The 21617-nt window shown below is 32.9% G+C and overlaps 1 protein-coding gene across 1 annotated transcript; it reads left to right on the top strand.

Annotated features, from left to right (window-relative positions):
- Positions 1-12938: 12938 nt before the first annotated feature.
- Positions 12939-13232, top strand: LOC113769039 (disease resistance RPP8-like protein 3). Its single transcript, XM_027313526.1, has one exon. The coding sequence runs from the start codon at positions 12939-12941 to the stop codon at positions 13230-13232; it is 294 nt and encodes a 97-aa protein (XP_027169327.1).
- The last annotated feature ends 8385 nt before the right edge of the window (positions 13233-21617 follow it).

Here is a 21617-nt window from a genome sequence, read left to right as displayed (position 1 = left end):
TTCTATTAGTACATAAATAATGTCGTTATCTTAGAATAAAAGTGATTCATTAATCGTATTGATAAGCGTAATAATAGGATTTGGTATACAAGTAATGTGTTATTCATAACACATTATAAATGGTAATATACATTTATCTTGTCGTTTATGTACATACAATTCATGAAGTGTTACAAATTATGGTGTTTGATGCATAATTGGTAGGAGCAGAAATAATGAATTGCAGCAAATTGACAGAAGATAGGATCCCTGAATTAGGAATGGAGTTTAACAGTGAAGAGGATGCGTACAAGTTTTACAACAAATATGCCTTTAAAATGGGTTTTAATATACACAAAGACTATCTGAATAAAGACAAAGATGGCGTGACCACGTCTAGGAGATATAGTTGCTGCAAGGAAGGTGTGAAGCGCAAGTATGAAGGTAATATGATGCCAAAGAGGATACGAGCGCCGACGAAGATGATCTGAATGTGGAGGAACGTGATAAGATTCAATTTGTAAATGAAATAGGAGAGGCAATAATCGCAAGAGGATTTAAAAAACGTACCAGTGGGAAGAGAAGTAAGGTGATGCGAAGTTAGGTCGATAAATTTGACAGATTAAAAAGAAAATCTAGATTGTCAAGAACTACACAGACTACGGTAAGGATCCAATAACTATGATGGTAAACATTTATGCTACAACAATGTTATCGTAATTCCCTATCTACAATCCATAAGTACCATTCACTATAAAATAACATTATTGTCGTGTCAATAATACAAGTCTTAGAATCGGAGCCGACATCAGTTTCATTTGATGAACACATGTTTATGGGATGCCGTTCATCAACTGACTCAGTTTCGGTTAGTATAAAATAAGCATGGTTTTAACTTTTATTTGGATATTTCTTACAGCACAATTAGTTATGATGATGTTACATTGTGTGATGATTTTGTTACGGCTGACATCCCTCCTGATATACACTTTTTGTCTGTTTTATATAATTATTTGGCCCATACAAAACTCGTAGATGCATTCAATGAGTTAGTCAGTGAATGGCCCTCCAAACAGTATTGCTCCCGAAATCGAGGAAAGTCCAACGGTGTGTATACATTTAGTAAATAAAATAAGGTCCTTTTTTCGTATTGTAGAGCTTTTTTTTCTTTAATTGTAATGGTGGGCACCCGAACGCTGTCGAAACATGCATATTTTGTAGTTAACATATAATGTTTTAATGATATATTATTTTGTATTATCTGAAAGTCCACCGATTGGCTAATCAGGGGCCTCATAGAAGTGTCCCTACAGAATGGATGCACCCCAAATTTTTTATATTTTTCAAACATAACTCCGTCAGAAATATTTTAATTGTTTGAAATATCATTTTTTTATAGTGTCTAGTCCAATTTAGCTTTGAAACTGAGCAATATAGGCATTGCTAATGAGTTGTTGACAATTGAATAATTATATTGTACAACGTAGGCGGAGCGTGCAACAATTTCAACATACTGTAATAAGGATGCATATCATGTATTTTCACCATCACTCCAGGTGACAAGCTTTTATCATAACCCCATATATATATGGTGTCTTGTTAATTGGATACTTCGACAGCGTATATCATTAACCGTATGTATCATTAACTGTATTGACTGATTTGTCATCGTTACGTATTTCAGGAAAGAAATAACACCTTGGGATTGCGACTAACTATTGACATCAACTCCCCTCAGTTGCAGGTTGATGAATGATGTGTACCTACAATTTTTATGAATACAAAACAATTGGCTATTCCAAACAATTGAGTTTGTTGCTCTCCGTCCCCAAGTTCACTTCATTTACTGATGTTCGTACTTGTCCAGAAAAGATATTGCTCAATTTCGATCGGTTCCGTATTGTAAGCTTGTTTTAATGTACAATCTCTCAATGAATTATGCTTGTTGATTGTAATTCTAAAATTACTTCAAACATTAGGTGTCTAGCACCAGATTTGCGGTGTCTAGCACCAGATTTTTCAAACATGAAGGTGTCTAGCACCAGATTTGTGGTGTTCGTGGACGAACATTTACTAAATGCAGCCATGTCATCCCGACCAGGGAATGCCGCATATGTACGTTATAAGAAGTTAATAAACTGTTACAACTTATTGATGTGCTTGTACAGGCACCTTGTCATGTTTGTCTATGTTAAAACTTAGACATATGGCTTATAATTGTGTTAATGATGAGTATTACAGATAGTATTACAGTCACTTCAATAGGTATTACTACTTTAGTACGGAAATGAAGTTACAATTGGCGTCTCGGATTGGTTCCACACGACTACATGCCAAGTAATAGTTTCGCAAAAGAACATGATATTTCGTTAGGACAACTAATTTGAAAGTGGGGTAACTAATATTTAAAATGCAACAAATAGTCATAACGAGATGTACAGATTGAGTTACAACGAGTTAGGCGTATGTTACAATTCATTACAACTAATGAATTGGCAATCGGCAGCTTTTCGTCTTCTCTAGTTAAAACTAGTGACTAATGATATTTCCCAATGTTACAACTAGTGATACTACAGTTAGTTAACGTCCGATGAACCTTTTCTCTTCTCTTGTTTGTGCAATTGCTCTTGGCACCAACAATAATTCCTCCCCTCGACACATTAAATTTTTTAGACACTTTATTAAGTGTCTAATGAAAATATAGAGATGATCGTTTCGAACCCTACAACATTGCATGTAGCGAGGCCTTCTCGAACATCTCATTAAAATAGCGAGATCTTCCCGAACATCAAGCAAACCTGGATGCATTTAATTGGCTCCCAAGACTTGGTTTAAAACTGAACACTGTATTGATGAGACTGTAATCCCTGTTGTAGGGAGGTTGAAGATAACAAAAAATGAATCGAGTACACAGATCCATTGCCACTTTAATATGAAGAGAAATTGAAAGTGTGAAATTGAATAATAATACGGGCAAAAATGAAAGGGGGACGAACAAACTGGAGTCTTGTCTGTGTAAGGGATATACACCTGCAATGGGATCCTTTTATAGTCCGCAATACCCTCTAATATGGTAAAATATCATACCCCAACATACATGAGACCAACTAGTACATCACAGGAATGGAATCTGTTTACTCACATGCAGCGCATGCACCATACAATCTTGTTAAGCTCAATAAACATAATATTTGGATGTAGCAAGGTGATTATGTTACAAGGCTCCGATGTTACAATCTCGAATGCAGTTACATTTTTATCATACAGGCTTACTGTCACATGTGCTGGTAGAATGTACTCGACTGACTGCAGAACGGTGCTCTTCTTTGTTGCACGTGTAGACTTGTGCTTTATCTCAATGTCAAGGCCTCCTAAAAAGCGAAGAACATGTATTTCATATGATTTCATATCTATTGTTGTGTAACAAATTGTAAACCAATTTGTAACAGTTTTTAAACACACTGTAATTAACAGTCTTCAAACACCACTGTATTAATTTTCGAACACACTTTAACATTCTATTAACTATTTAACAGTTTTCAAATGCACTGTAACTTACCAATAATTATTTTGTAACACTCTTCAAACACACTGTAACTAACAGTAACAATAACAGTTCTGCATTAATTTTTAAACATTGTAACACTACAATAACTATTTTGTAACACTCTTCAAACACACTGTTGCTTCCTTGCTCAGTTGTTGTCATGGTGGCCCCTTGTTGCAATCTCTAACTGATGTTATCAGGCACAACTGATGAGGTATAAATTGGATTCTTCATGTCCATTACATCTTCATTCAGCTCTGGATGTTCTTTGGTTTCAATATTTGTCCTCGTAATTGCATCGTTTTCTTCATATTGCGCTGCATTATGGTCATCTTCTTCAGACCCTTTCGCATCAATTTCATCAGCATCATCATCTTCATCGTTGCCCCCTTTTTCAGCAGATTGAAATTCAAGCTCTTCTTCGGTATCAGGACTCATGTGCATTGTATAGTCCTCCTGTATAGACTTTTTTCCTTTGTCCAATGTTTCAGGCCCAGAAGTGGAAGCTTTTGCTCTCGGATGAGAACACAACATTTCTGCAATCTTTAATATCATTCATTGGTTATAACAACAATATTATACAGCTCGTTTAGCTCAGCCTGCAGTTACATCACGACATACCAATCCATAAATGAGCCACTTGCTCTCAAGAATGGAAAACAATACATGTATATACAGTAAAACTACATTTTAATGACAGTTCTTAATTTAACGTTTGTACTACTGGCATAGGTTCTATAACGGTAAGTTCTATGGCAATAAATAAAATGGTCACAGCGAAGATTGAATTTTCATTGGCAACTATCAAACATGATGTCCAACCACAATAATTACTGTATTAGTAATCTTCTTTTCACAATTTGTTTGCCACCGTGCAAAGTTTCTTGTTAATTATGTCTAATTTAGTCATATCATAATCTATTATCCTACCTGTCAAGATCGATGCAATCAATTTCTCATTTATTTATCACGGTATTCAACAATACGAATGAAGTAACAAATTTGTAGAGCAATTTCAATGTATGTTCAGCCAATTTTACACAACACTTTTAATACTGTCATTACTGAATCACTGTGTGTAACAATTATCCAACATGATGTGCATCCACAATAACTAACAAGATTCATAACCGTTTTCCCACACTGAGTATGTCAAACTTCACAATTTGTTATTTCTTCTGTCACACATTGTCAAATTATAACCTACTCTCCTACTTATTTAGTTCCATGCAATAAACTTGTCTATCTAAGCACTGTGCAAGTATACAATTCCAGTGGAGTGACAATCACATTCTTGCAATTTCATCATTTGTTGGGACAATTTTACACACCATTCTAAAGGTGTCACTAGTAACTCATTGCATAAATGATTTGTCCAATACGATGTGCAAACACAATATTTATCAAGACTTATAAACTTGTTTCCACATTGAGTATATCAAACTGTGCAATTTGGCATACTTTCTACCTGCTACTGTCAAATTATAATATTCTCTCCTACTTAGCGCATTATAATCTTCTCTCCTACGGCGCCCTTAAATGAAATGTCTTGTAACCATTTCACTTCACTTTTTATGTCTCCATCAACAGTATGTACCATCTTAGAAGCCCATATCATGTTTAATCTCCACTCAACCACTGTTATGTAACAAAACCTACACCAATCTCATGCATAATAACCATAACAATCACCAACCCATGCACGCAATTTTTCAAGCACTTGGTATGCAAAATTTTCAGTACATTTCTTTCCCCGTGTTGGTAATTATAATATCTATTATGTGCAGCCGAAGGTTCCAGTGTATTATCCATTTTTCACCGTATTAAACAATTACTTCAACCAAAACTGCAGCAAGTATAATTAGCCCATTTGTTCACAATAATGTATACAGCAAAAGATAACTACAAGTCAAATAGATCCACAATTTATCTGATACCATTGATGTTTCTTACCTGTGTTTCTTCTGCTTTATCTCTTCTCCGGATCTCCCAACCTTGTACTCCACAATTCCGGTTCACCTTCTCAAGCTTTTTGATATTTGAGTACCAATCCCAAACTCTATCCTTCTGCCACTACTTATTGCTTCTTCTTGCCGTGATTTTCCTTCGCAGCCACTCTATTTCTACTACTTCTTGCTATCCCTTGTATACTACCTGGCAATTTCCAATTCTACAATGTTATTTTGCCTTTGCTTTTCTTTCTTACTCTGTTTTGTAGAATTTTGCATTAATGAATATGGGCAATTATTTTGGAGGGAGCGCGACTTAGCTTTTCATTTGGAGGATTCATTTGGGCGGTAACGGACCAACACTTCATGAAACGGTCCGTCAACTCTTTTTCTTTTTGTTTTTCCCGTTTCTCCTCAACACGGCGTCGTTCTAGCCCTACTGAAGCCTTCCTGGCGTGGCTTATTATGATCCATTTGTTGGGCCTTGTGAGGAAACCGTTCAGGAGCGGTCGGCCTGATGACCGCTCCTGCCCCGTATCCCCCCCAGTCCTAAGAGGATCAATAGTTGTCCCCAAATTATCCCTTTAATTACTCAAATTTAAAATCTATCAGCTACAAATGAAATGTCTTATCAACAAAATTGGACTCAATTCTGAGTCAAAATATGTTTAACCAACAATTAATTCAGTTCTTAAGATTGTCACGCCCCATTTTTTTGAAAAAATAAAAAAACAAATCTAATGTATTTAGGTATTAGAAAAATGAATTTTTTGATTTGATAAATGAGTTCTTTATTTTATAGAATAAACAAAAGAAAAAGGGCCCAAAATGGGACTTAAAAAAATGTGACGATTTTGGCCCAAAATAAAAGTCTAAAAATGGTTTTTTAGGAAAAATAAGTGTCGTCACTTGGTATCGAGTTTAGGTGTACCAAGTCATCTAAAATTGAAATTTAAATAAAAATAGATAAAACTCTTTTTAGATGACTCCAGGTCTTTGGAAACAAAAGAAAGGGTTCGAGAGTCATGGTTGAAGAAAGGGAAGGTAAGGATAAAATCCAAAACACCCTTTCGACCTAACTAAGACTAGTTGCGAGATTTTAGTCGAAAAGTTTTCCTAATCTAACTTATAGACTTATCACATTGGGATGTTTTTACATGGATGCAAAACCTAAACCTAGGAGGATATCGGGGGGGGGGTCGAAATATCTTTTCGAAATTTAATTGATGTCAATCGCATTAATTGTGACGCCCAAGAATGATTCTTTGAAAAGATAGAAACCCATAAAACAAATAACCAAAACCCAATCAAAAATAAACAAACCCACCATCAAAACCCAATTAAATTAAACCTGATCCAATTCTCATCTAAATTTTTTTATTAAAACCTAACAAGATAATAAAATAACTAAAAATTATTAGAACCTAATTATACCATAAAATCCAGAATTAATCTACCCAACAACTCACTGAAAATATAAAAGGAGGATTAAAAAGGGCAAAATTGGTTCAAATATTCAGATTTTGGGCCATAGTGAAATTAGTTAGAAATTCGGGGGGCAAAAATGTAAATTGCTTAAGATTTTTCATGCAAGCTTCGCATGCTTCCTTTCTTTTGCAACTTTTCTGGGTCTTCATGTCAAAACAGAGGGAACCAAAATCCAAACAAGCCTCAAACTTTCAAACCAAGACAATGATATCACATAATCCTAACATCAACATCCGACCTTATTACATAAATATCATATCTTTAATCAAAATCAAAGCAAGCCTGAGCTAAATGATGCACAACAGGAAGAACAATATCAAAGGCAAGCAACAGTACAGGAAAGCCTTGATGGATTGGGTCAAGATTTAAGCTTATATGGAGATGAAGCAAGCAAAAAGAAGCTACCTTTTGATGAGTGGATGCAATAAACTTCGAAGGATTAGCTGTCCATGATGACATTAGGAAAGATTAGCTGTCCATGTAGTTGCTCAAACGTGTCGAACAACGAAAATGGGAGCCAAAAATAAATTTGAACAGGAAATTAATTTAAGTTTTGCAAGTTTAAAATTAATTAGTGCTTGATTTGGAGGATATAAATATCCCGTATTTACCTGAAGAAATTGGTGAAGTTAATCTTCTAAGGTATCTTGGTTTAAGACGGACAGAAATCATAAGGCTTCCAATTGCTTTAGGTTGCTTGCAAACTCTTGACATTCAGTAGTGGAGGTACCAAATGTGTTATGGAAGCTTAAAAAGTTTGCAGTAAGTTTTATGTCCATGACACTAGTCGAGGTGTACCACTAAAGTTTGAAACATTGAAGAGTCTCTGAACTCTCTATGCAATGTGCATCTTGATAGATTGATAGCAAATTAATGTTGCTAAATTTTCTGGATAGATGGAAGGTCAAGAAGTAATGAACTTTTTGATTCAATTGAAAGTTTGATGTATCTGTGGAGTTTGTTATGCCATGAAAGACGGGAAAATCCATCTTTGATTGGACTTTCAAATCTGAGTAATGTTACAAAGCTTAAGTTATCAGTGCGGTTACATGAGCTACCTAGCCTAATAGTTTTCCCCCTAAACTCTCTCATTCGTGGTTTTGTGGTACAAGACTTGCAGAAAGTCCCTTGCCAATACTGGAGAAGATGGAACATCTTTCAATTCTCATATTGGATAATGCTTATGTAGAAGAAGAATTAGTAATTTCTGGAAACAGATTTAAGAATTTGAAGTTTCTTGAGCTCACTGACCTGCTTAATCTGGTACAGATAGATGTTGGGAGTGGCGCAATGCCAGAACTCAGGTGCTTACGCATCAGCTACTGCTGCGTTTTAGAAATGCAAAATCTCAATACTTAGCACAGTAAGTAGTCAAAATTAGGACAAAATAACACTGCAAAATGTGCCAAAATAACAATATTATAAATTTATTTTTCTTAATGTGTAAAACATAGAAGAATTGAAGGGACAAGTATGAAAATGAAAACAAATAGACAGTTCAACTGAAAAAATCACAAAAAATAATAATAAGATAATAGGATAACATGCACAATGATAAATCAAAAAAGCGAGGATAACAAAACCATTTAAAAAAAAAAACAATTCTCCACTGCACTTGCTAAGCTAAGGGGAAAAAAACGAGGTAAACAGGTAAAAGGCCCAACTTGCTCGTGGTGGACCAAATAAAAAAATCCTTGAAGTAGTATTGCAAACCCATTATGGGCCGAAGGATGCATAAGCCGACAGCCTGATTTTTTTGGGTTCAATGAAAATAGAGGTTTTTCATGTAAAAGGGTTTTTTAGCTCTGAGAAAAGGGCTCGAGCAACTGGTTTTCTAGTTGAATTGCGTGGGTTGGATTTGGTTTCAAAACATTCAATTCAAGAGACAGGTATGTCAACTTTTTAGTGTACAATTATTTGTTAAATGAATAGGATTTAAAACTCGAAACCCAAAATATATATAAAGTTCTGTGGTTAAAGTATAACAACTTATTAATTGGGGTATTGTTTAAATAATTTTAAGCAATAGGTGATCAAAATGCAAATCATTCAATATGTTTTTTGTTCTCTAAGAGATTGCCCCCTTATAACTTGATTTACGCTTTGGTTCCAAAATTTCAAAGTGGAATTCTTTAATCACTTAAGAAAAATTCATCTCACTTTAGTCTCTAAAGTGTAAAGTCTATCCCAATTAAGTATAAAATCTATTACACTTTAACGATCAAAATATAGAACAAGTAAAGAAGAGTTTATGCTTAAGGTTAGGGACTAAAATAGGACAAGTTGTACTTAAAGTGGAATAGATTTTATACTTTAGGTACTAAAATGTTTAGGAATCAAAACGAGAATTTAGGTATATTTTAGTTTATACTTTAGTTTAGGCCTAGCACTTTCTTCGATATATTAGTATTGAAGATTTAGTCATGGACATGCACAAGAATTTGAATGGATTTCAAAGTATTAATGCCAAGAAAACTTTGGAATTTGACCAAATCCGAGCTAAGAGTTAGCTTTGCGCAACCTTGGATAATTTGATAATAAATTGGCGTAGAGAAATCAAAATTGAGTGTGATTAACAATATATGCTTCCTATCAATACTTGAAAATCGAAGTTGACTGAAGATCCAACTCACTCTGTACAGCAGTATTGGGAATATCCTGAATGCTGACTTTTTGAGCCAATATGGGCGTACTTATGGTTCGAAATAACAACATTGTGTTCTACAGATTATTATTGTTATTATTATTTTCAGTCTAATTTCGAGCGGCACCATTTTTATAGTTTTTTGACATGTATAACTTTAGTTTATTCAGGCGCTGCTAATGCTGGACCTTTCTACCAACAATTCGTCCCATTTTTTCAGCTGGGACGGTGAGCACTGACAATGTCTCCTGCTCTGGAGCATTTCCCTCACTGAAGAAGTCTGGTAGAGGAAAAAATAAATATTTTTATTTTGTAAAGCTCAAGTAGACTCGAGTTCAAACGCAATTCGACTTGAATTTGAGGTCGGATTCAATCTAGAACTTTACATTAAGAGTTCATCGAGCTCGAACTTAGTAAAATTGAATGGGTTAATTCCACTTTATCCCCCTAAACTTTGGACGATTACCCACTTCAGTCCCTAAACTTCAAAATGGGACACTTAAGTCCCTAAAACTTATAAATTGGGACACTTAAGTCCCTAAACTTATAAAATAGGACACTTAAATCCCTAAACTTATAAATTAGTACCACTCTATGATTTTATGAAATCTAAATTGGAATCAAGATTCTATAAGAAGCAAGCCATGAAGAAGGAAAACTCCTATTGAATAGAGAACTTCGAACACTTACTGTCTGACCAATTTCTGACATCAAGCAAGCAATACCAGCAATCACTTTCTCGTCTCCCGTATTAAGAGTTGGAAGAAAAAGTTAGAAAACGCCATCTACAGTGCAAATACCAAAATCACTCATTTTCGTGAATGATATCTAAATCAAGATGTTTTCATTCCCATCATCTTATTAGTTTAGTATCAGTGATTCCAACTTGCATTAGTTTTTTAATTTAGTTTTTCAAGTAATTTTGGAGAATGGACGTATTTTGGTCATGAATTTACATTTTTATATATAATTATTAGGTGTATATTTGATTGCAAGTCTAATATTTTTGGAACATTTTGTATGATTTGTCGAATATAACCGAGAACTTAATTTCAATATTTCTGAAACTTATAAAAATATAAAATAATTATGACATTATGCTGATGCCAGCAAATTTTTGAGAACGGTCCGACCGATCTGACTAGTTGAGCTTTACAAAATAAAAATATTTATTTTTTAAAAAAATTTTAAGGTATGATGAAAAGGTTACAATCCAGGTATGATGAAATTTTTTTCAGATACATGACACCAGAGATGATGAAATATCAGCCAAATCCAGGTACCTTGCTGTTCATAGTCTCCCTCGGGATAAAAATTATTTTGGGTCTTCAAGCCCTCCTCTCCGGTCTCTGCTTTTTTTCAATGTCCGCTATTACAGGGAAAACATTAGTCTTATCTTCAAAAGTTTCAGAAAGCTGAGGATACTAGACCTTGAGAATGTTGAGATGTACTCTAATTTGCCAAAAGGAATTGGTGAAGTCAGGCTTCTAAGATACCTCAATTTAAGAGGCACATACATTAGAAGCAATGATGGAGCCAAGGGGGGCAGAGGGGGGCCATGGCCCCCCCTAACTTTTGAAAATTTTAATTCATAATATGTAAATATGTGTGTAAAATAAAATTAGCCCCCCCTAAATTTTTACAATTTTAGTTTATATTATGAGAGTTGATATATATATATATATATATATGAATTAGTCATCTTTGAATTAATTTTTTTCTTCAAAAAAGTTATTTATTTTTTATTGTACTAATTATTTAACTTTCAAAAATTAAACATATAATTTGATGTTCCACAGTAAATTGACCCAATGTGATGTATTAGAATAAAAAGACCCAATTCATAATTGTTAATGGGCTAAAACAAAAATAATTATCCGAATTGCTTGTTTTGAGCATTGCTTTAGATCCTAGAAGTGGATTTATGCTGTTAAAAATTGATGATATTTGTAAACTTGCAGAGAAGTTCTATTCGAATGATTTTATGGAACAAGAACTAGTACGTCTAAGAATAGAACTTCAACATTTTGAACTCGACATTCCAAATCATCCTGAATTGCAAGAATTATCTAGTATTCATGAGTTATGTCAAGACTTGGTGAAGACAAGAAAATCAGTGATATATCCTCTTATTATGATATTGATTAGACTTGTTCTTACTCTTCCTGTATCAACAGCAACTACAGAGCGGACATTTTCAATTATGAAAATAATCAAGACAAAGTTCCGAAACAAGATGGAAGATAATTTCTTGAATGATTGTCTAACTGTATATATAGAAAAGGAAGTTGCTGAAAAATTTAGCAGTGATTCAATCATAGATGAATTTAGTTCTATGAAAGAGCGTAAAGCTCAATTTACTTCTAAGAAAAGATGTTGAAATTACAAAATATGTTAACATAACCTTTATTCTTTTTCAATTGAAAATAGTTACATTTATATTACATGGTTATATATATATTGCATAGGTGACATATTGGAGAGCATCTTCTCATAATGTGCAAATTGGATGGTTTGTGATGTTCTAAGATATTTAATCAAATGTTATCTTTTTTTTTTTAATTTTTGTTATGACTATACCGCATATTTATGAATAGACATACCTTTATAATTAAATTTAATATTTGATATTTTTAGATGTCATATATTTAAATAGAAGAAAATTATTTTGAACATAATATATTAAGATAATTTTATTAGGAAAAAATTTTGGCCCCCCTCCCAAAAAAATCCTGGCTCCGTCACTGATTAGAAGGCTCCCTCATTCCGTCGCTTGCTTGCGATACCTACAAACTCTTGACATGCGGGCAAGGCATGCAGGTTGGAAAGTGAAAGTTTCAAATTTCATTTGGAAGCTTGAAAGTTTACGGCATCTATATGCGTATGATATGGAATGTGATGTGCCTCTTAAGATTGAAGGATTGAGGAATCTGCAGACTCTGTCAGGCATTCGCTTTGATGACATTATGCACAATAACATGATAACTCTGACAAGTCTTCAGAAACTGGGGATTAGAGTAGATAAAAGGTCAGACATGAACAAACTCTGCATGCATTTATCTGAGGTTGGAAGCCTAAAGACGTTACATCTTTGTTGTCCTGCAGGAGGCGGGTGGCCACAATCTCTAGCTCGACTTTCTAAGCTCCATCGTGTAACAGAGCTTAAGCTATCGGGGCCATGGTTGGACAAGCTGCCTCCTGATTTCCCTCCAAATCTCTCTCGTTTGTCTTTGGAATTCACAGATCTTCTGGATGACCCAATGCCAGTACTAGAGAAGTTGAGACAGCTGTCGTTCCTCCAAATAAACATGTAGAGGCGGGACCACGGCATATGGTCATTTCTAGGCATGGGTTTCACCAATTGAAATTCCTTGAGCTCAGTACCCTGTATGATTTGGAGGAGATAAAGGTGGAGAAAGGTGCATTGCCACAGCTCCAGTGCCTGAGAATCAGGAGCTGCCGCAGATTAAAAAAGTTGCCGGAAGAGCTGAAGCACATATCTACTCTTGATACGCTTGAGCTTGTGGACATGCCAGAAGATTTCATCAGTGGGCTTGATGCGGACCTGGTATCCACTGTCCCTAACCTCAGAATATTTGACTCGCCGAAGGAAAGAATGCAATAATGATTTCAAGTTTTTGTAAAGCGGACCTGGTATTTGTAATTCATACTGAGAATGCAAGCTATGTCGTGGAGTGATTAATGAAATTATTTCAAGTTTTTTATCAAAATACATAAATAAAAAGAATAAAATGTTTCCGTATTTGTTTTCCCCAATTCACAAGCTTTTTAAGTCCTTTGTTTTTTTTTTTTTATTATTTGAAATCTCACACTTCAATGCTTGCTTGTAAATGGATACCTCACTAAACTTGATTTGAAAAAAAAAAAATTATTTACTTGCACCACAAATACAATTTCTATTACATCTTTTTATTTTCTTAATTACCTTTTAATCTTACATATATCACATCATAAAAAGTACTATAATATTATTTCAAATAATCTCCTATACAAATCTGTGTACTTTTACCTTTATACTCTCATTTATTTATTCTCTCCACTGAGCGGCCCCTACTTCACCTTATATTGTACCATTGTCTAAATTTCAGTGCAGTGATTAATAAAATTAGTTCCAGTTTTTATCAAAATATGTAAGTAAAAGGAATCTTCCTGATTCAACATCCTTAGTTTGTCATTGTTTTAATCTTTATTTCGCCATATAATTCAGACCAACTGACAAGCTTTTTTAAGTGCTCCATTTTTTTTTAAAGTCTTATAGGATTTGTGTCTCTATCAATTTACATTCTTGATAGTAAACTCTTGGGATTTGGAAACTTTTAAACTCTTGATTGATCATAATTTTTCCCATTCTGTCCAAACAGAAAAGGGGAATAAGGAAACAAAAGCCACTGTTCAGGTACTAAAAGAGAAGAAAAGAACGAATTTAACAAATAAATCAATGAATTCATCCCATATAAAAAGTGTTGGTCCATCTGAAATTGAGGATTGATTGCTTCCTATATCTACTCACTACACACAAGAAGTAAAAGAAAGAAAACAAATTTAAACATGCGAAAAGCAAATAACAAGCTGTTCAACGAAAGTTATTTGGGATAATAAATGTTCAAGGGGAAAAAAACTACTGAAGGGAAAATTTCTGAAAATTTCAACAAGTGCAGTTTATTTATGATGAAAGGCATTTATAATAATTCTTACGCACAAATTTTTTTTCTTCAATTAGTTCCAGTCTAAACTTGAACGAAGTTATTTGGGATAATAAATGTTCAAGGGGAAAAAATTAGTGATGGGAAAATTTCTGGATACGGGCACAAGTGCAGTCTATTTATTACGAAAGGCATTTATAATAATTCTTATACACCAATTCTTGTGTTCGTAGTAATTTTTTTACAAAAATCTATAAAAATTTCATATGTAATAGATAGTCCACTGTCTATAAGTTTGTCACTTTTAATTTTGTGTGATTACATAACATGTACTGCCTTGAAGGAAATGTATACTGGTTTGGCACTTCCTCTGAATTCTTCGTGATTACATAACATGCATTGCCTTGAAGGAAATGTATATACTTCACGAAAAGGCTAAGCATAATTTTGCTTATAAAGAAATTTTTATTTATTTTTTTGTGAATTACTGGAATGAAAAGAACATTATAAAAAGAAGGGTTAAGAACAAAAACTCCCCTTAGAATTTGGTCAAAGTTTTTTTTTTTTTTTAAGAATTTGGTCAATGTTGTTCTTACATCTAAAGTTTATTTCTTTTCACTTTACCTTCCATTTCAGTCTAACCCATCAAGTTAACTGTCAAAATAGTTGAGTTGATGAAAATGCCCTTTTACATGGTTTAGAAGGAAAGAATTTAAGAATTTTGGATGTTCAAGTTACAAGACACGATTTTTTACCATAGAATAATTTTTTTTTTATCTTTAGGATAAAATAAAGTGGCATATTAATAATTTTTTCTGTCCAAATCATCATGCATGTAATTAATTTAAGTGGAGAGACCCTGAATTTTGTGAAAAGGAAGAAAATTATTTGTTCATTGAAATGCCTAATCAAATCTTCTTTCTACCTTCAATCAGATGACTGGATAAATTATTGAAAAAATTGATCATAAGTATGCAAATATTGTTTTTAAATCAATATTTTCAACTTCAAGTCAAGATATATTAATGAAAAAAAAGATTCCAAACTTGAATATGAATGATATCTCATATATCTCATACATCTAGAGCCTCTCGTGTTACACTAACATAAGGTGTAGCCCTGAATCTCAATGCAGAGCAGGGCAATCAAGTTGAAGAAAGAAAAAATGCGCAAAAATGGAGAAAATGATAGCGCTTCTTGCCATTTTGCTCCATGTTATTTATAGCAGTATTTTTATCATATTCAATCTGGGAAGAAGGAATGTTTGCTGAAATTGAACTAATCATCAGTTATAAATAGTTTGAAGTAGATTAGTGTATATTTACTTATTCACGTAGTTATGACATTACTGTATTATAAAAGGAAACCTAGGACAAAAGTATCATTGGATTTCATCATTATCATTATCATTATCATTACTATATAAAATGTATGAATTTTAGCATTAGAGAGTGTAAGCACTTTTTTGTCTTAGTTTTTGTTATCACCAAATTACCCTTATGTCTTTTAATTAAAATTATTGCATTTCAATGTGGCACTAATTAAAAGAAATAAAACAATCCAATTGATTACATTTCAATAGTATTGGTGATTATAATTAAAAATTGCTCATTTAAAACTATTTACCTACCCTTGGACTTCATCTCCAATCATTATACGTATCAAAATTTCTTAATCAAAATATGAAAATTTTCTCATTAGTCATTAGTTGAGATTGTATATAAAAAAAAAATCAATGTAAAAAAGTAGATACTCTCTAAAAAAAAATGAGAGGGAAATATACAAGAAGAAGAAAGCCCTTATTCATCTATATATCTTTATACAAATATCACAAGCAAATTTCACAATTATGCACGTTTTACCAATGAGATAATATCAGAAACCTCCCTTGAGGTTTCTCCTAATAACACTTGGAACCTCTGAGATTTTAGAAATATTACTTACCTCTCTTACTTTTGTTATTTCTGTAACAAAATTTAAAAAACCCTAAACTGAGGGTTCATTACTTCCTATAAACTACTCAAAACACAAAGATGTAAAACAAAAGAAAACAAACTCAAATGTGGGAAATGGAAATAACAAACTGTCCATCTACGTTGTTTGGAAATAAATATTGAAGAGGAAAAAGATTGTTGGCTATCTATTATGAAAGGTACTTGTACTTAAATTTTGTGTTTCTTAAAGATGGTACTTTACTTTCTAGCTACTAACACAGCACTCACAATTGACAGAATTGTCTGTCTAAAATTACATCATACCTTTTCCATTCAATGAAGATTAACCCACAGCTAAAGTTTAGGGATACATCCAATAAGAAATCTTTTCCTCTTAGTTTTACTCCAAAAAGAAAAACAAGTGATAGCATATTTGTGTAATACTAAATCACTGTCATAATATTTGTGTAAAAGCAATTGAGCATTTTATGCAGTGGCCATAACATACAAAATTAATTGCTCATACAGAATTATATAAAGAAATAAATCTCAAATGGCGCCTACATATTTTTGAGCTGTGTTTCTTCTACAAAACTTTTAAATTAAGAAGCAGTTTTAACACCTATTTTTAAACCCGTGAAAATGGAACTTTTAAAGTAAATTATGTACTTCAAACTTACAATCTTGAATTGTGAATCATTGATTGATTGATCAAACATAATATTTTGTTGGATACTTACATCTTTCCTTTTTCTTGACAAGTCTTTGAATTTTCTAAAAACTAGTTCAAGTAAAGCTAAAACTTCTTTCAGAAAAGTCTAAAAAAATGAAGCTAAAACTTTTAATTTATACAGATAAATAAAGGTAAAGAGTTAACTAGGAAAGGGAAAAAAAAAAGAAAAGAGTCTACAGCAAAAAACAAAATTGAGTATTAAGAAAAAACAAAATTGAAAGTGATAATTTGAGTATTTCTTTAAAAAATAAAATGTTTATTAGCAAAAATTCTGAAGTGATACAGTAGTGATTGCAGATCGCAGTTTAGGTGTAAAACTCTACATTTGAAATTTGTTTAGCGCAAATCATTTATTGGACATATCCTTCAAAGATGGAGTGCCCATATGCAGTCCGATTTCTGCATTCGTTGTAAAAATTAAAAGTGTAGTGTTTTTGTGTTATGTTAGCATCTACATTGGATATTCTCATTTTGTCTTCAATATTTATATTCTAGATTTGTATGTCTACATCATAGTTATAAAATTTGATGAATGAGCAACCTAATCAAGTTGGGTCAACAGTTAGATCGAATAGAGAATACACCCATGGATCCGTCAATGACTCAATGAATCAATCAATAAAGTTAAAAATTATTGGTTGAACCACTAATTTAAAAAATCAAAATATATTATTATATCATATAATATAGTTATTAATCAGACCGGTCAATCTACAATTGGACAAACAACCAGTTGAAATAATCACCTCTTTGAGTTGAGGTTCGAGTTGAGTTTTATAATTATGGTCTACATTATCTCAAATGTTATTCTCCCAATACTTTTATAATTATGGACTACCTAGGTTGACTAGAACTGTAGACGAATATTCTTTAAACTTTTGTTCCTTCCTAAAATATATCCCTTGTAGATCCACATTCTTTTTTACAAGCTCCCTCAACCGTGCCAAAATTTTAAATATTAATGTTCGAAATTGGCTCAATTTTTTATTGTCGAGTGAGATTTACAAAACAGTGTTCTAAAATTTTCTTCTTTTACAAAATCATTTAGGATTGAAACAAATCCAGACTCATCTTTCTAAATACATATCTTTGATTCGTAATTACTACAATTTGTATAAAGTATGATTTTAAGATACTGCCTCTTCCAAAAATTTAAGACACGGGAACACTACTGTTTCCAATACCTAATATACGTTCCACAACGCCAAACCAAGGTTCCTACCGTTATCGCAGCAATTGCACCGTGCAATTGTTGATCGGTATGAATTTAACTTTCAATTGGATAAATAAGATCAATAGTAGACCACAACTTTAAATAAGTAACACAATTTGTTTTGATTTTACATATTATTATCTTATTACGGATATAATCAAAATAAGTTATTTGACTCGAACTCATGAGCAGTTTGATCAAAAATAAATTTTGATTAACTATAAAGCTGAGCTTGAGAACATGAACACGAGCTCTCAAGTTCGCTTACCATGGCCACTAGTCGAGCTCAAATTTCATGTTTCTTGCTCATTTGAATTCGAGTTTGAGCTTAACTAGCAAAGAAAAAAATCATGTCCAAACTTGAGTGTATGCTCACACTACAATAAGAGTCTCTACATCTATACAATACTTAAAGAGAAAATAACATTTTATGGTGTAAACAAACACTTTTTGAAATTCTTAATCTATCCTCAATTATAAGAACAAATTGGTCTCCATCCATTCTATGAACACAACTTCCCACAATCAACAAATAGTTATCTCGTTGTGAACTAATCACATTAACTCTCTTACGCCTCCACCCTCGTCTCTATCATATTTTTAAATACAATAACTTTCCCTAAAGTAGTCACTATAGAAATTTTATATAAAAACAGGCATGTCTAAATCTAATATGACATGTAACTTGATATGAAAAAAATAATCATATATTTTCTTGCGATGAGAACACACCTTAGCGTGTGTTGTGTGCCAAAAGCACTAGTTATATCAATATGCAATTTGGCTCAAGTATTCTGGCACGAGAAACCAATCCTGCCTTTTCAAGTGTTTTCAGCATATGCTCCTTTCTTTGAGGCAGTCCAACTCCCACCCTTTCCACTTAGTCCCCCCTCACCAAACTGCCACCAACAACAAAGCCGCCTCCCGTCCCCTCCTTCCTCGGCGGATACCCCAACGTTCACCTCATTTTCCCCACCAACCCATATCTTCCTGTCTATTTTCCTCCCCTCATTTCCTCTTCTACTTCGATTCCACCCAAGAAACCTCCAAAAATGCGGGGCACAGCGATTTCATTCTCCCCTTCAATTTCCCTCCCCAATAAACCCAATTCAATTTCCACACACCGCCACAGATTCCTTCTATCTCCTTGCACTGAACTTCCTCTCCATTTCAACCCTCCGCTGAGAGCGCCGGCGGTTTCTTCCCGCAAGCTAATTACGCCGATTAAATGCTCTTCCTCGGTGAATCCGATAAGTTCCGGATGGATTTCTGGCCCTCCTCCGAGCCCGAATCTGATGACAGTGTTAAGGTCACTTCTCTCAGCTACAGAGATTGTTTTGCATGTGCTCTTTTGTTTTGTATAGGGAAGAAAATATGATAGTCAGTAAAAAACTGAGTGTTGATGCATTAAGCATTATTGTGGATGAGGAGCGACAGCTTCCTCAGTGTCATTGAACACTAGCTTGTAGAGTTTCGATCGAGCCGTTGCTCGTACTTGTAATTTTTTTACCTTCAAAGCAATGAGATCATCCTATCGTTTCGAAAAAAAAAAAGTTAAGGTCACTTCTGTGCCCGAGAGCGCCCCCGGGAAGCCCGAAGGAAAAGCTTTGGTTGATACTTTAGCGCTGGGAATTCTTTTTGGCTGATACTTTAGTGCTGGTTGATGCTTAAAATAAATTGGGAATTCAGTAAATTTAGATTTCACGAATTCATGAATATAAAATTATTATTATATAAATATTATATTACATATATATAAAATATATATGAAAATAAATTTAAAATCGAAATAGAAATTTCAAATTTTGATTTTGATTCCGATTTAAAAACTCCCGGTATCGAATTTGATTCGATTTTGTCTAATTCGAAATCAGACATTTCAATTTTTAAATCGAAATTTTTCGATTTTGCACACTCATAGATACTTTGTTAAAACTCTATTAACAAACTCTATATATAGGCAGGCAACAAATACTACAATATTTAAGGAAAGTAAATGACAACAGAAAACCTAATAATAATAAGTCGTGTTGGTCGTCAGACAAACGATCCTATACCAATAATGAGGACTCGGGGGGAGCATCTGACTCTATCACTTCTTAGAGATTCATGCCATTTATTCATGAAAAAAAAATAACTAAAAAGGAAAAAAAATGAAATACTAGTAAACTAAAAATAATATACTACGTTTGCTCTAATTCTGTGGATAACTTTTTTATACATTGTCAATATAATATTTTTTTACAATAGTAGGCTTAGATTATCCAACATAACATGAATTCGAATTTGAAATTTAACTCATGCACATATGGTATACATTAAAAACTGAATCTATTAGTATAAAAAAATCATCACACTAATAGTGTATAAAAAATTAATTCTAATTCTATTCCCACTTAGAACTGTAAAAAGAAATATGGACATGTGTATTGATGGTATGCAGTTAGAAGCAAAATTGGGAGTTGGATGCTCCACATCATATACCTTCGAAAAATGTAAGATAAAAATGATCATTTTTTGTTGGGGTAAAATAAAATGCAAGAAACCTGCAAAAAACTATTACGCTAGTTATACTTTACACCATAAAATATTTTAATTATCACTTTACACACTTGGTCAACTAAAAAATAACACCGAAATTAATTTCATCCAAGTAATTCATGAAATGACCAATTCATCCTTCATGGCAAAAATACCATTTTGGAGGGAAAGATTGCTACTTTAAATAGACTAATTTTCATTTTATAACAAAAATTATAATTATTAACACATAAAAATATACTGCTTTGCTTTGAATGAGAATTAAGAGTATTGGGATAAAAATGAGAGGAAAGTATGAAAATATTGAGCAACTACTGTTGCAATTTTTCAAATCTCATAATTTTCTTCAATGCATTATAGTGCCATAACTTCACATAATCAATAAAATTTCACTTGAAATCTTCACAAGAATAAAATTGGAGTAGAACCCAAAAATTTCTGTATGAATTTTGCATAATAATTGCAACAAAGATTCAATATTGAGCCAAAGTTAAAACCCACATATTATTTAACACAATATTGGACTTAGAAGTTTCAATAAAAGACCTAAAATATTTACTTTTCCTTGATAACAGTATTTTCTTACCTAGGCTAACTTGAAATATATAGTAAAATAGGGTTGCTAAGATTCTTGAATTGAATTTATTCCCTTTCTTCCTTTTTTTTCCTACTTCTTTTGTTTTAATTGTCATTCAAAGTGATCATATATTTTATTGTTATCTATTTTCAATAAGAATTTAATATAAAGTGAAAACTAATCCATTTAAAGTGACAATTTTTCCTACCGAAAGGTATTTTTGTCACTTATAAGCTTTTAATAGAGGATAAATTGGTCATTTTTATCAATTATTTGGATAAATTTAATTTTCTTATTATTTTTTAGTTGACTAAGGGTGTAAAGTGCCTATTAAGATAGTTTAAGGTG

The sequence above is a fragment of the Coffea eugenioides genome, chromosome 4 (genome assembly GCF_003713205.1).
Source record: "Coffea eugenioides isolate CCC68of chromosome 4, Ceug_1.0, whole genome shotgun sequence".
Taxonomy (NCBI): domain Eukaryota; kingdom Viridiplantae; phylum Streptophyta; class Magnoliopsida; order Gentianales; family Rubiaceae; genus Coffea; species Coffea eugenioides.
This window is presented reverse-complemented; position numbering and strand designations above follow the sequence as displayed.

Excerpts from the sequence above, each read along its gene's own strand:
- LOC113769039 (XM_027313526.1), top strand. The coding sequence starts at position 12,939 with ATGGTCATTTCTAGGCATGGGTTTCACCAATTGAAATTCCTTGAGCTC.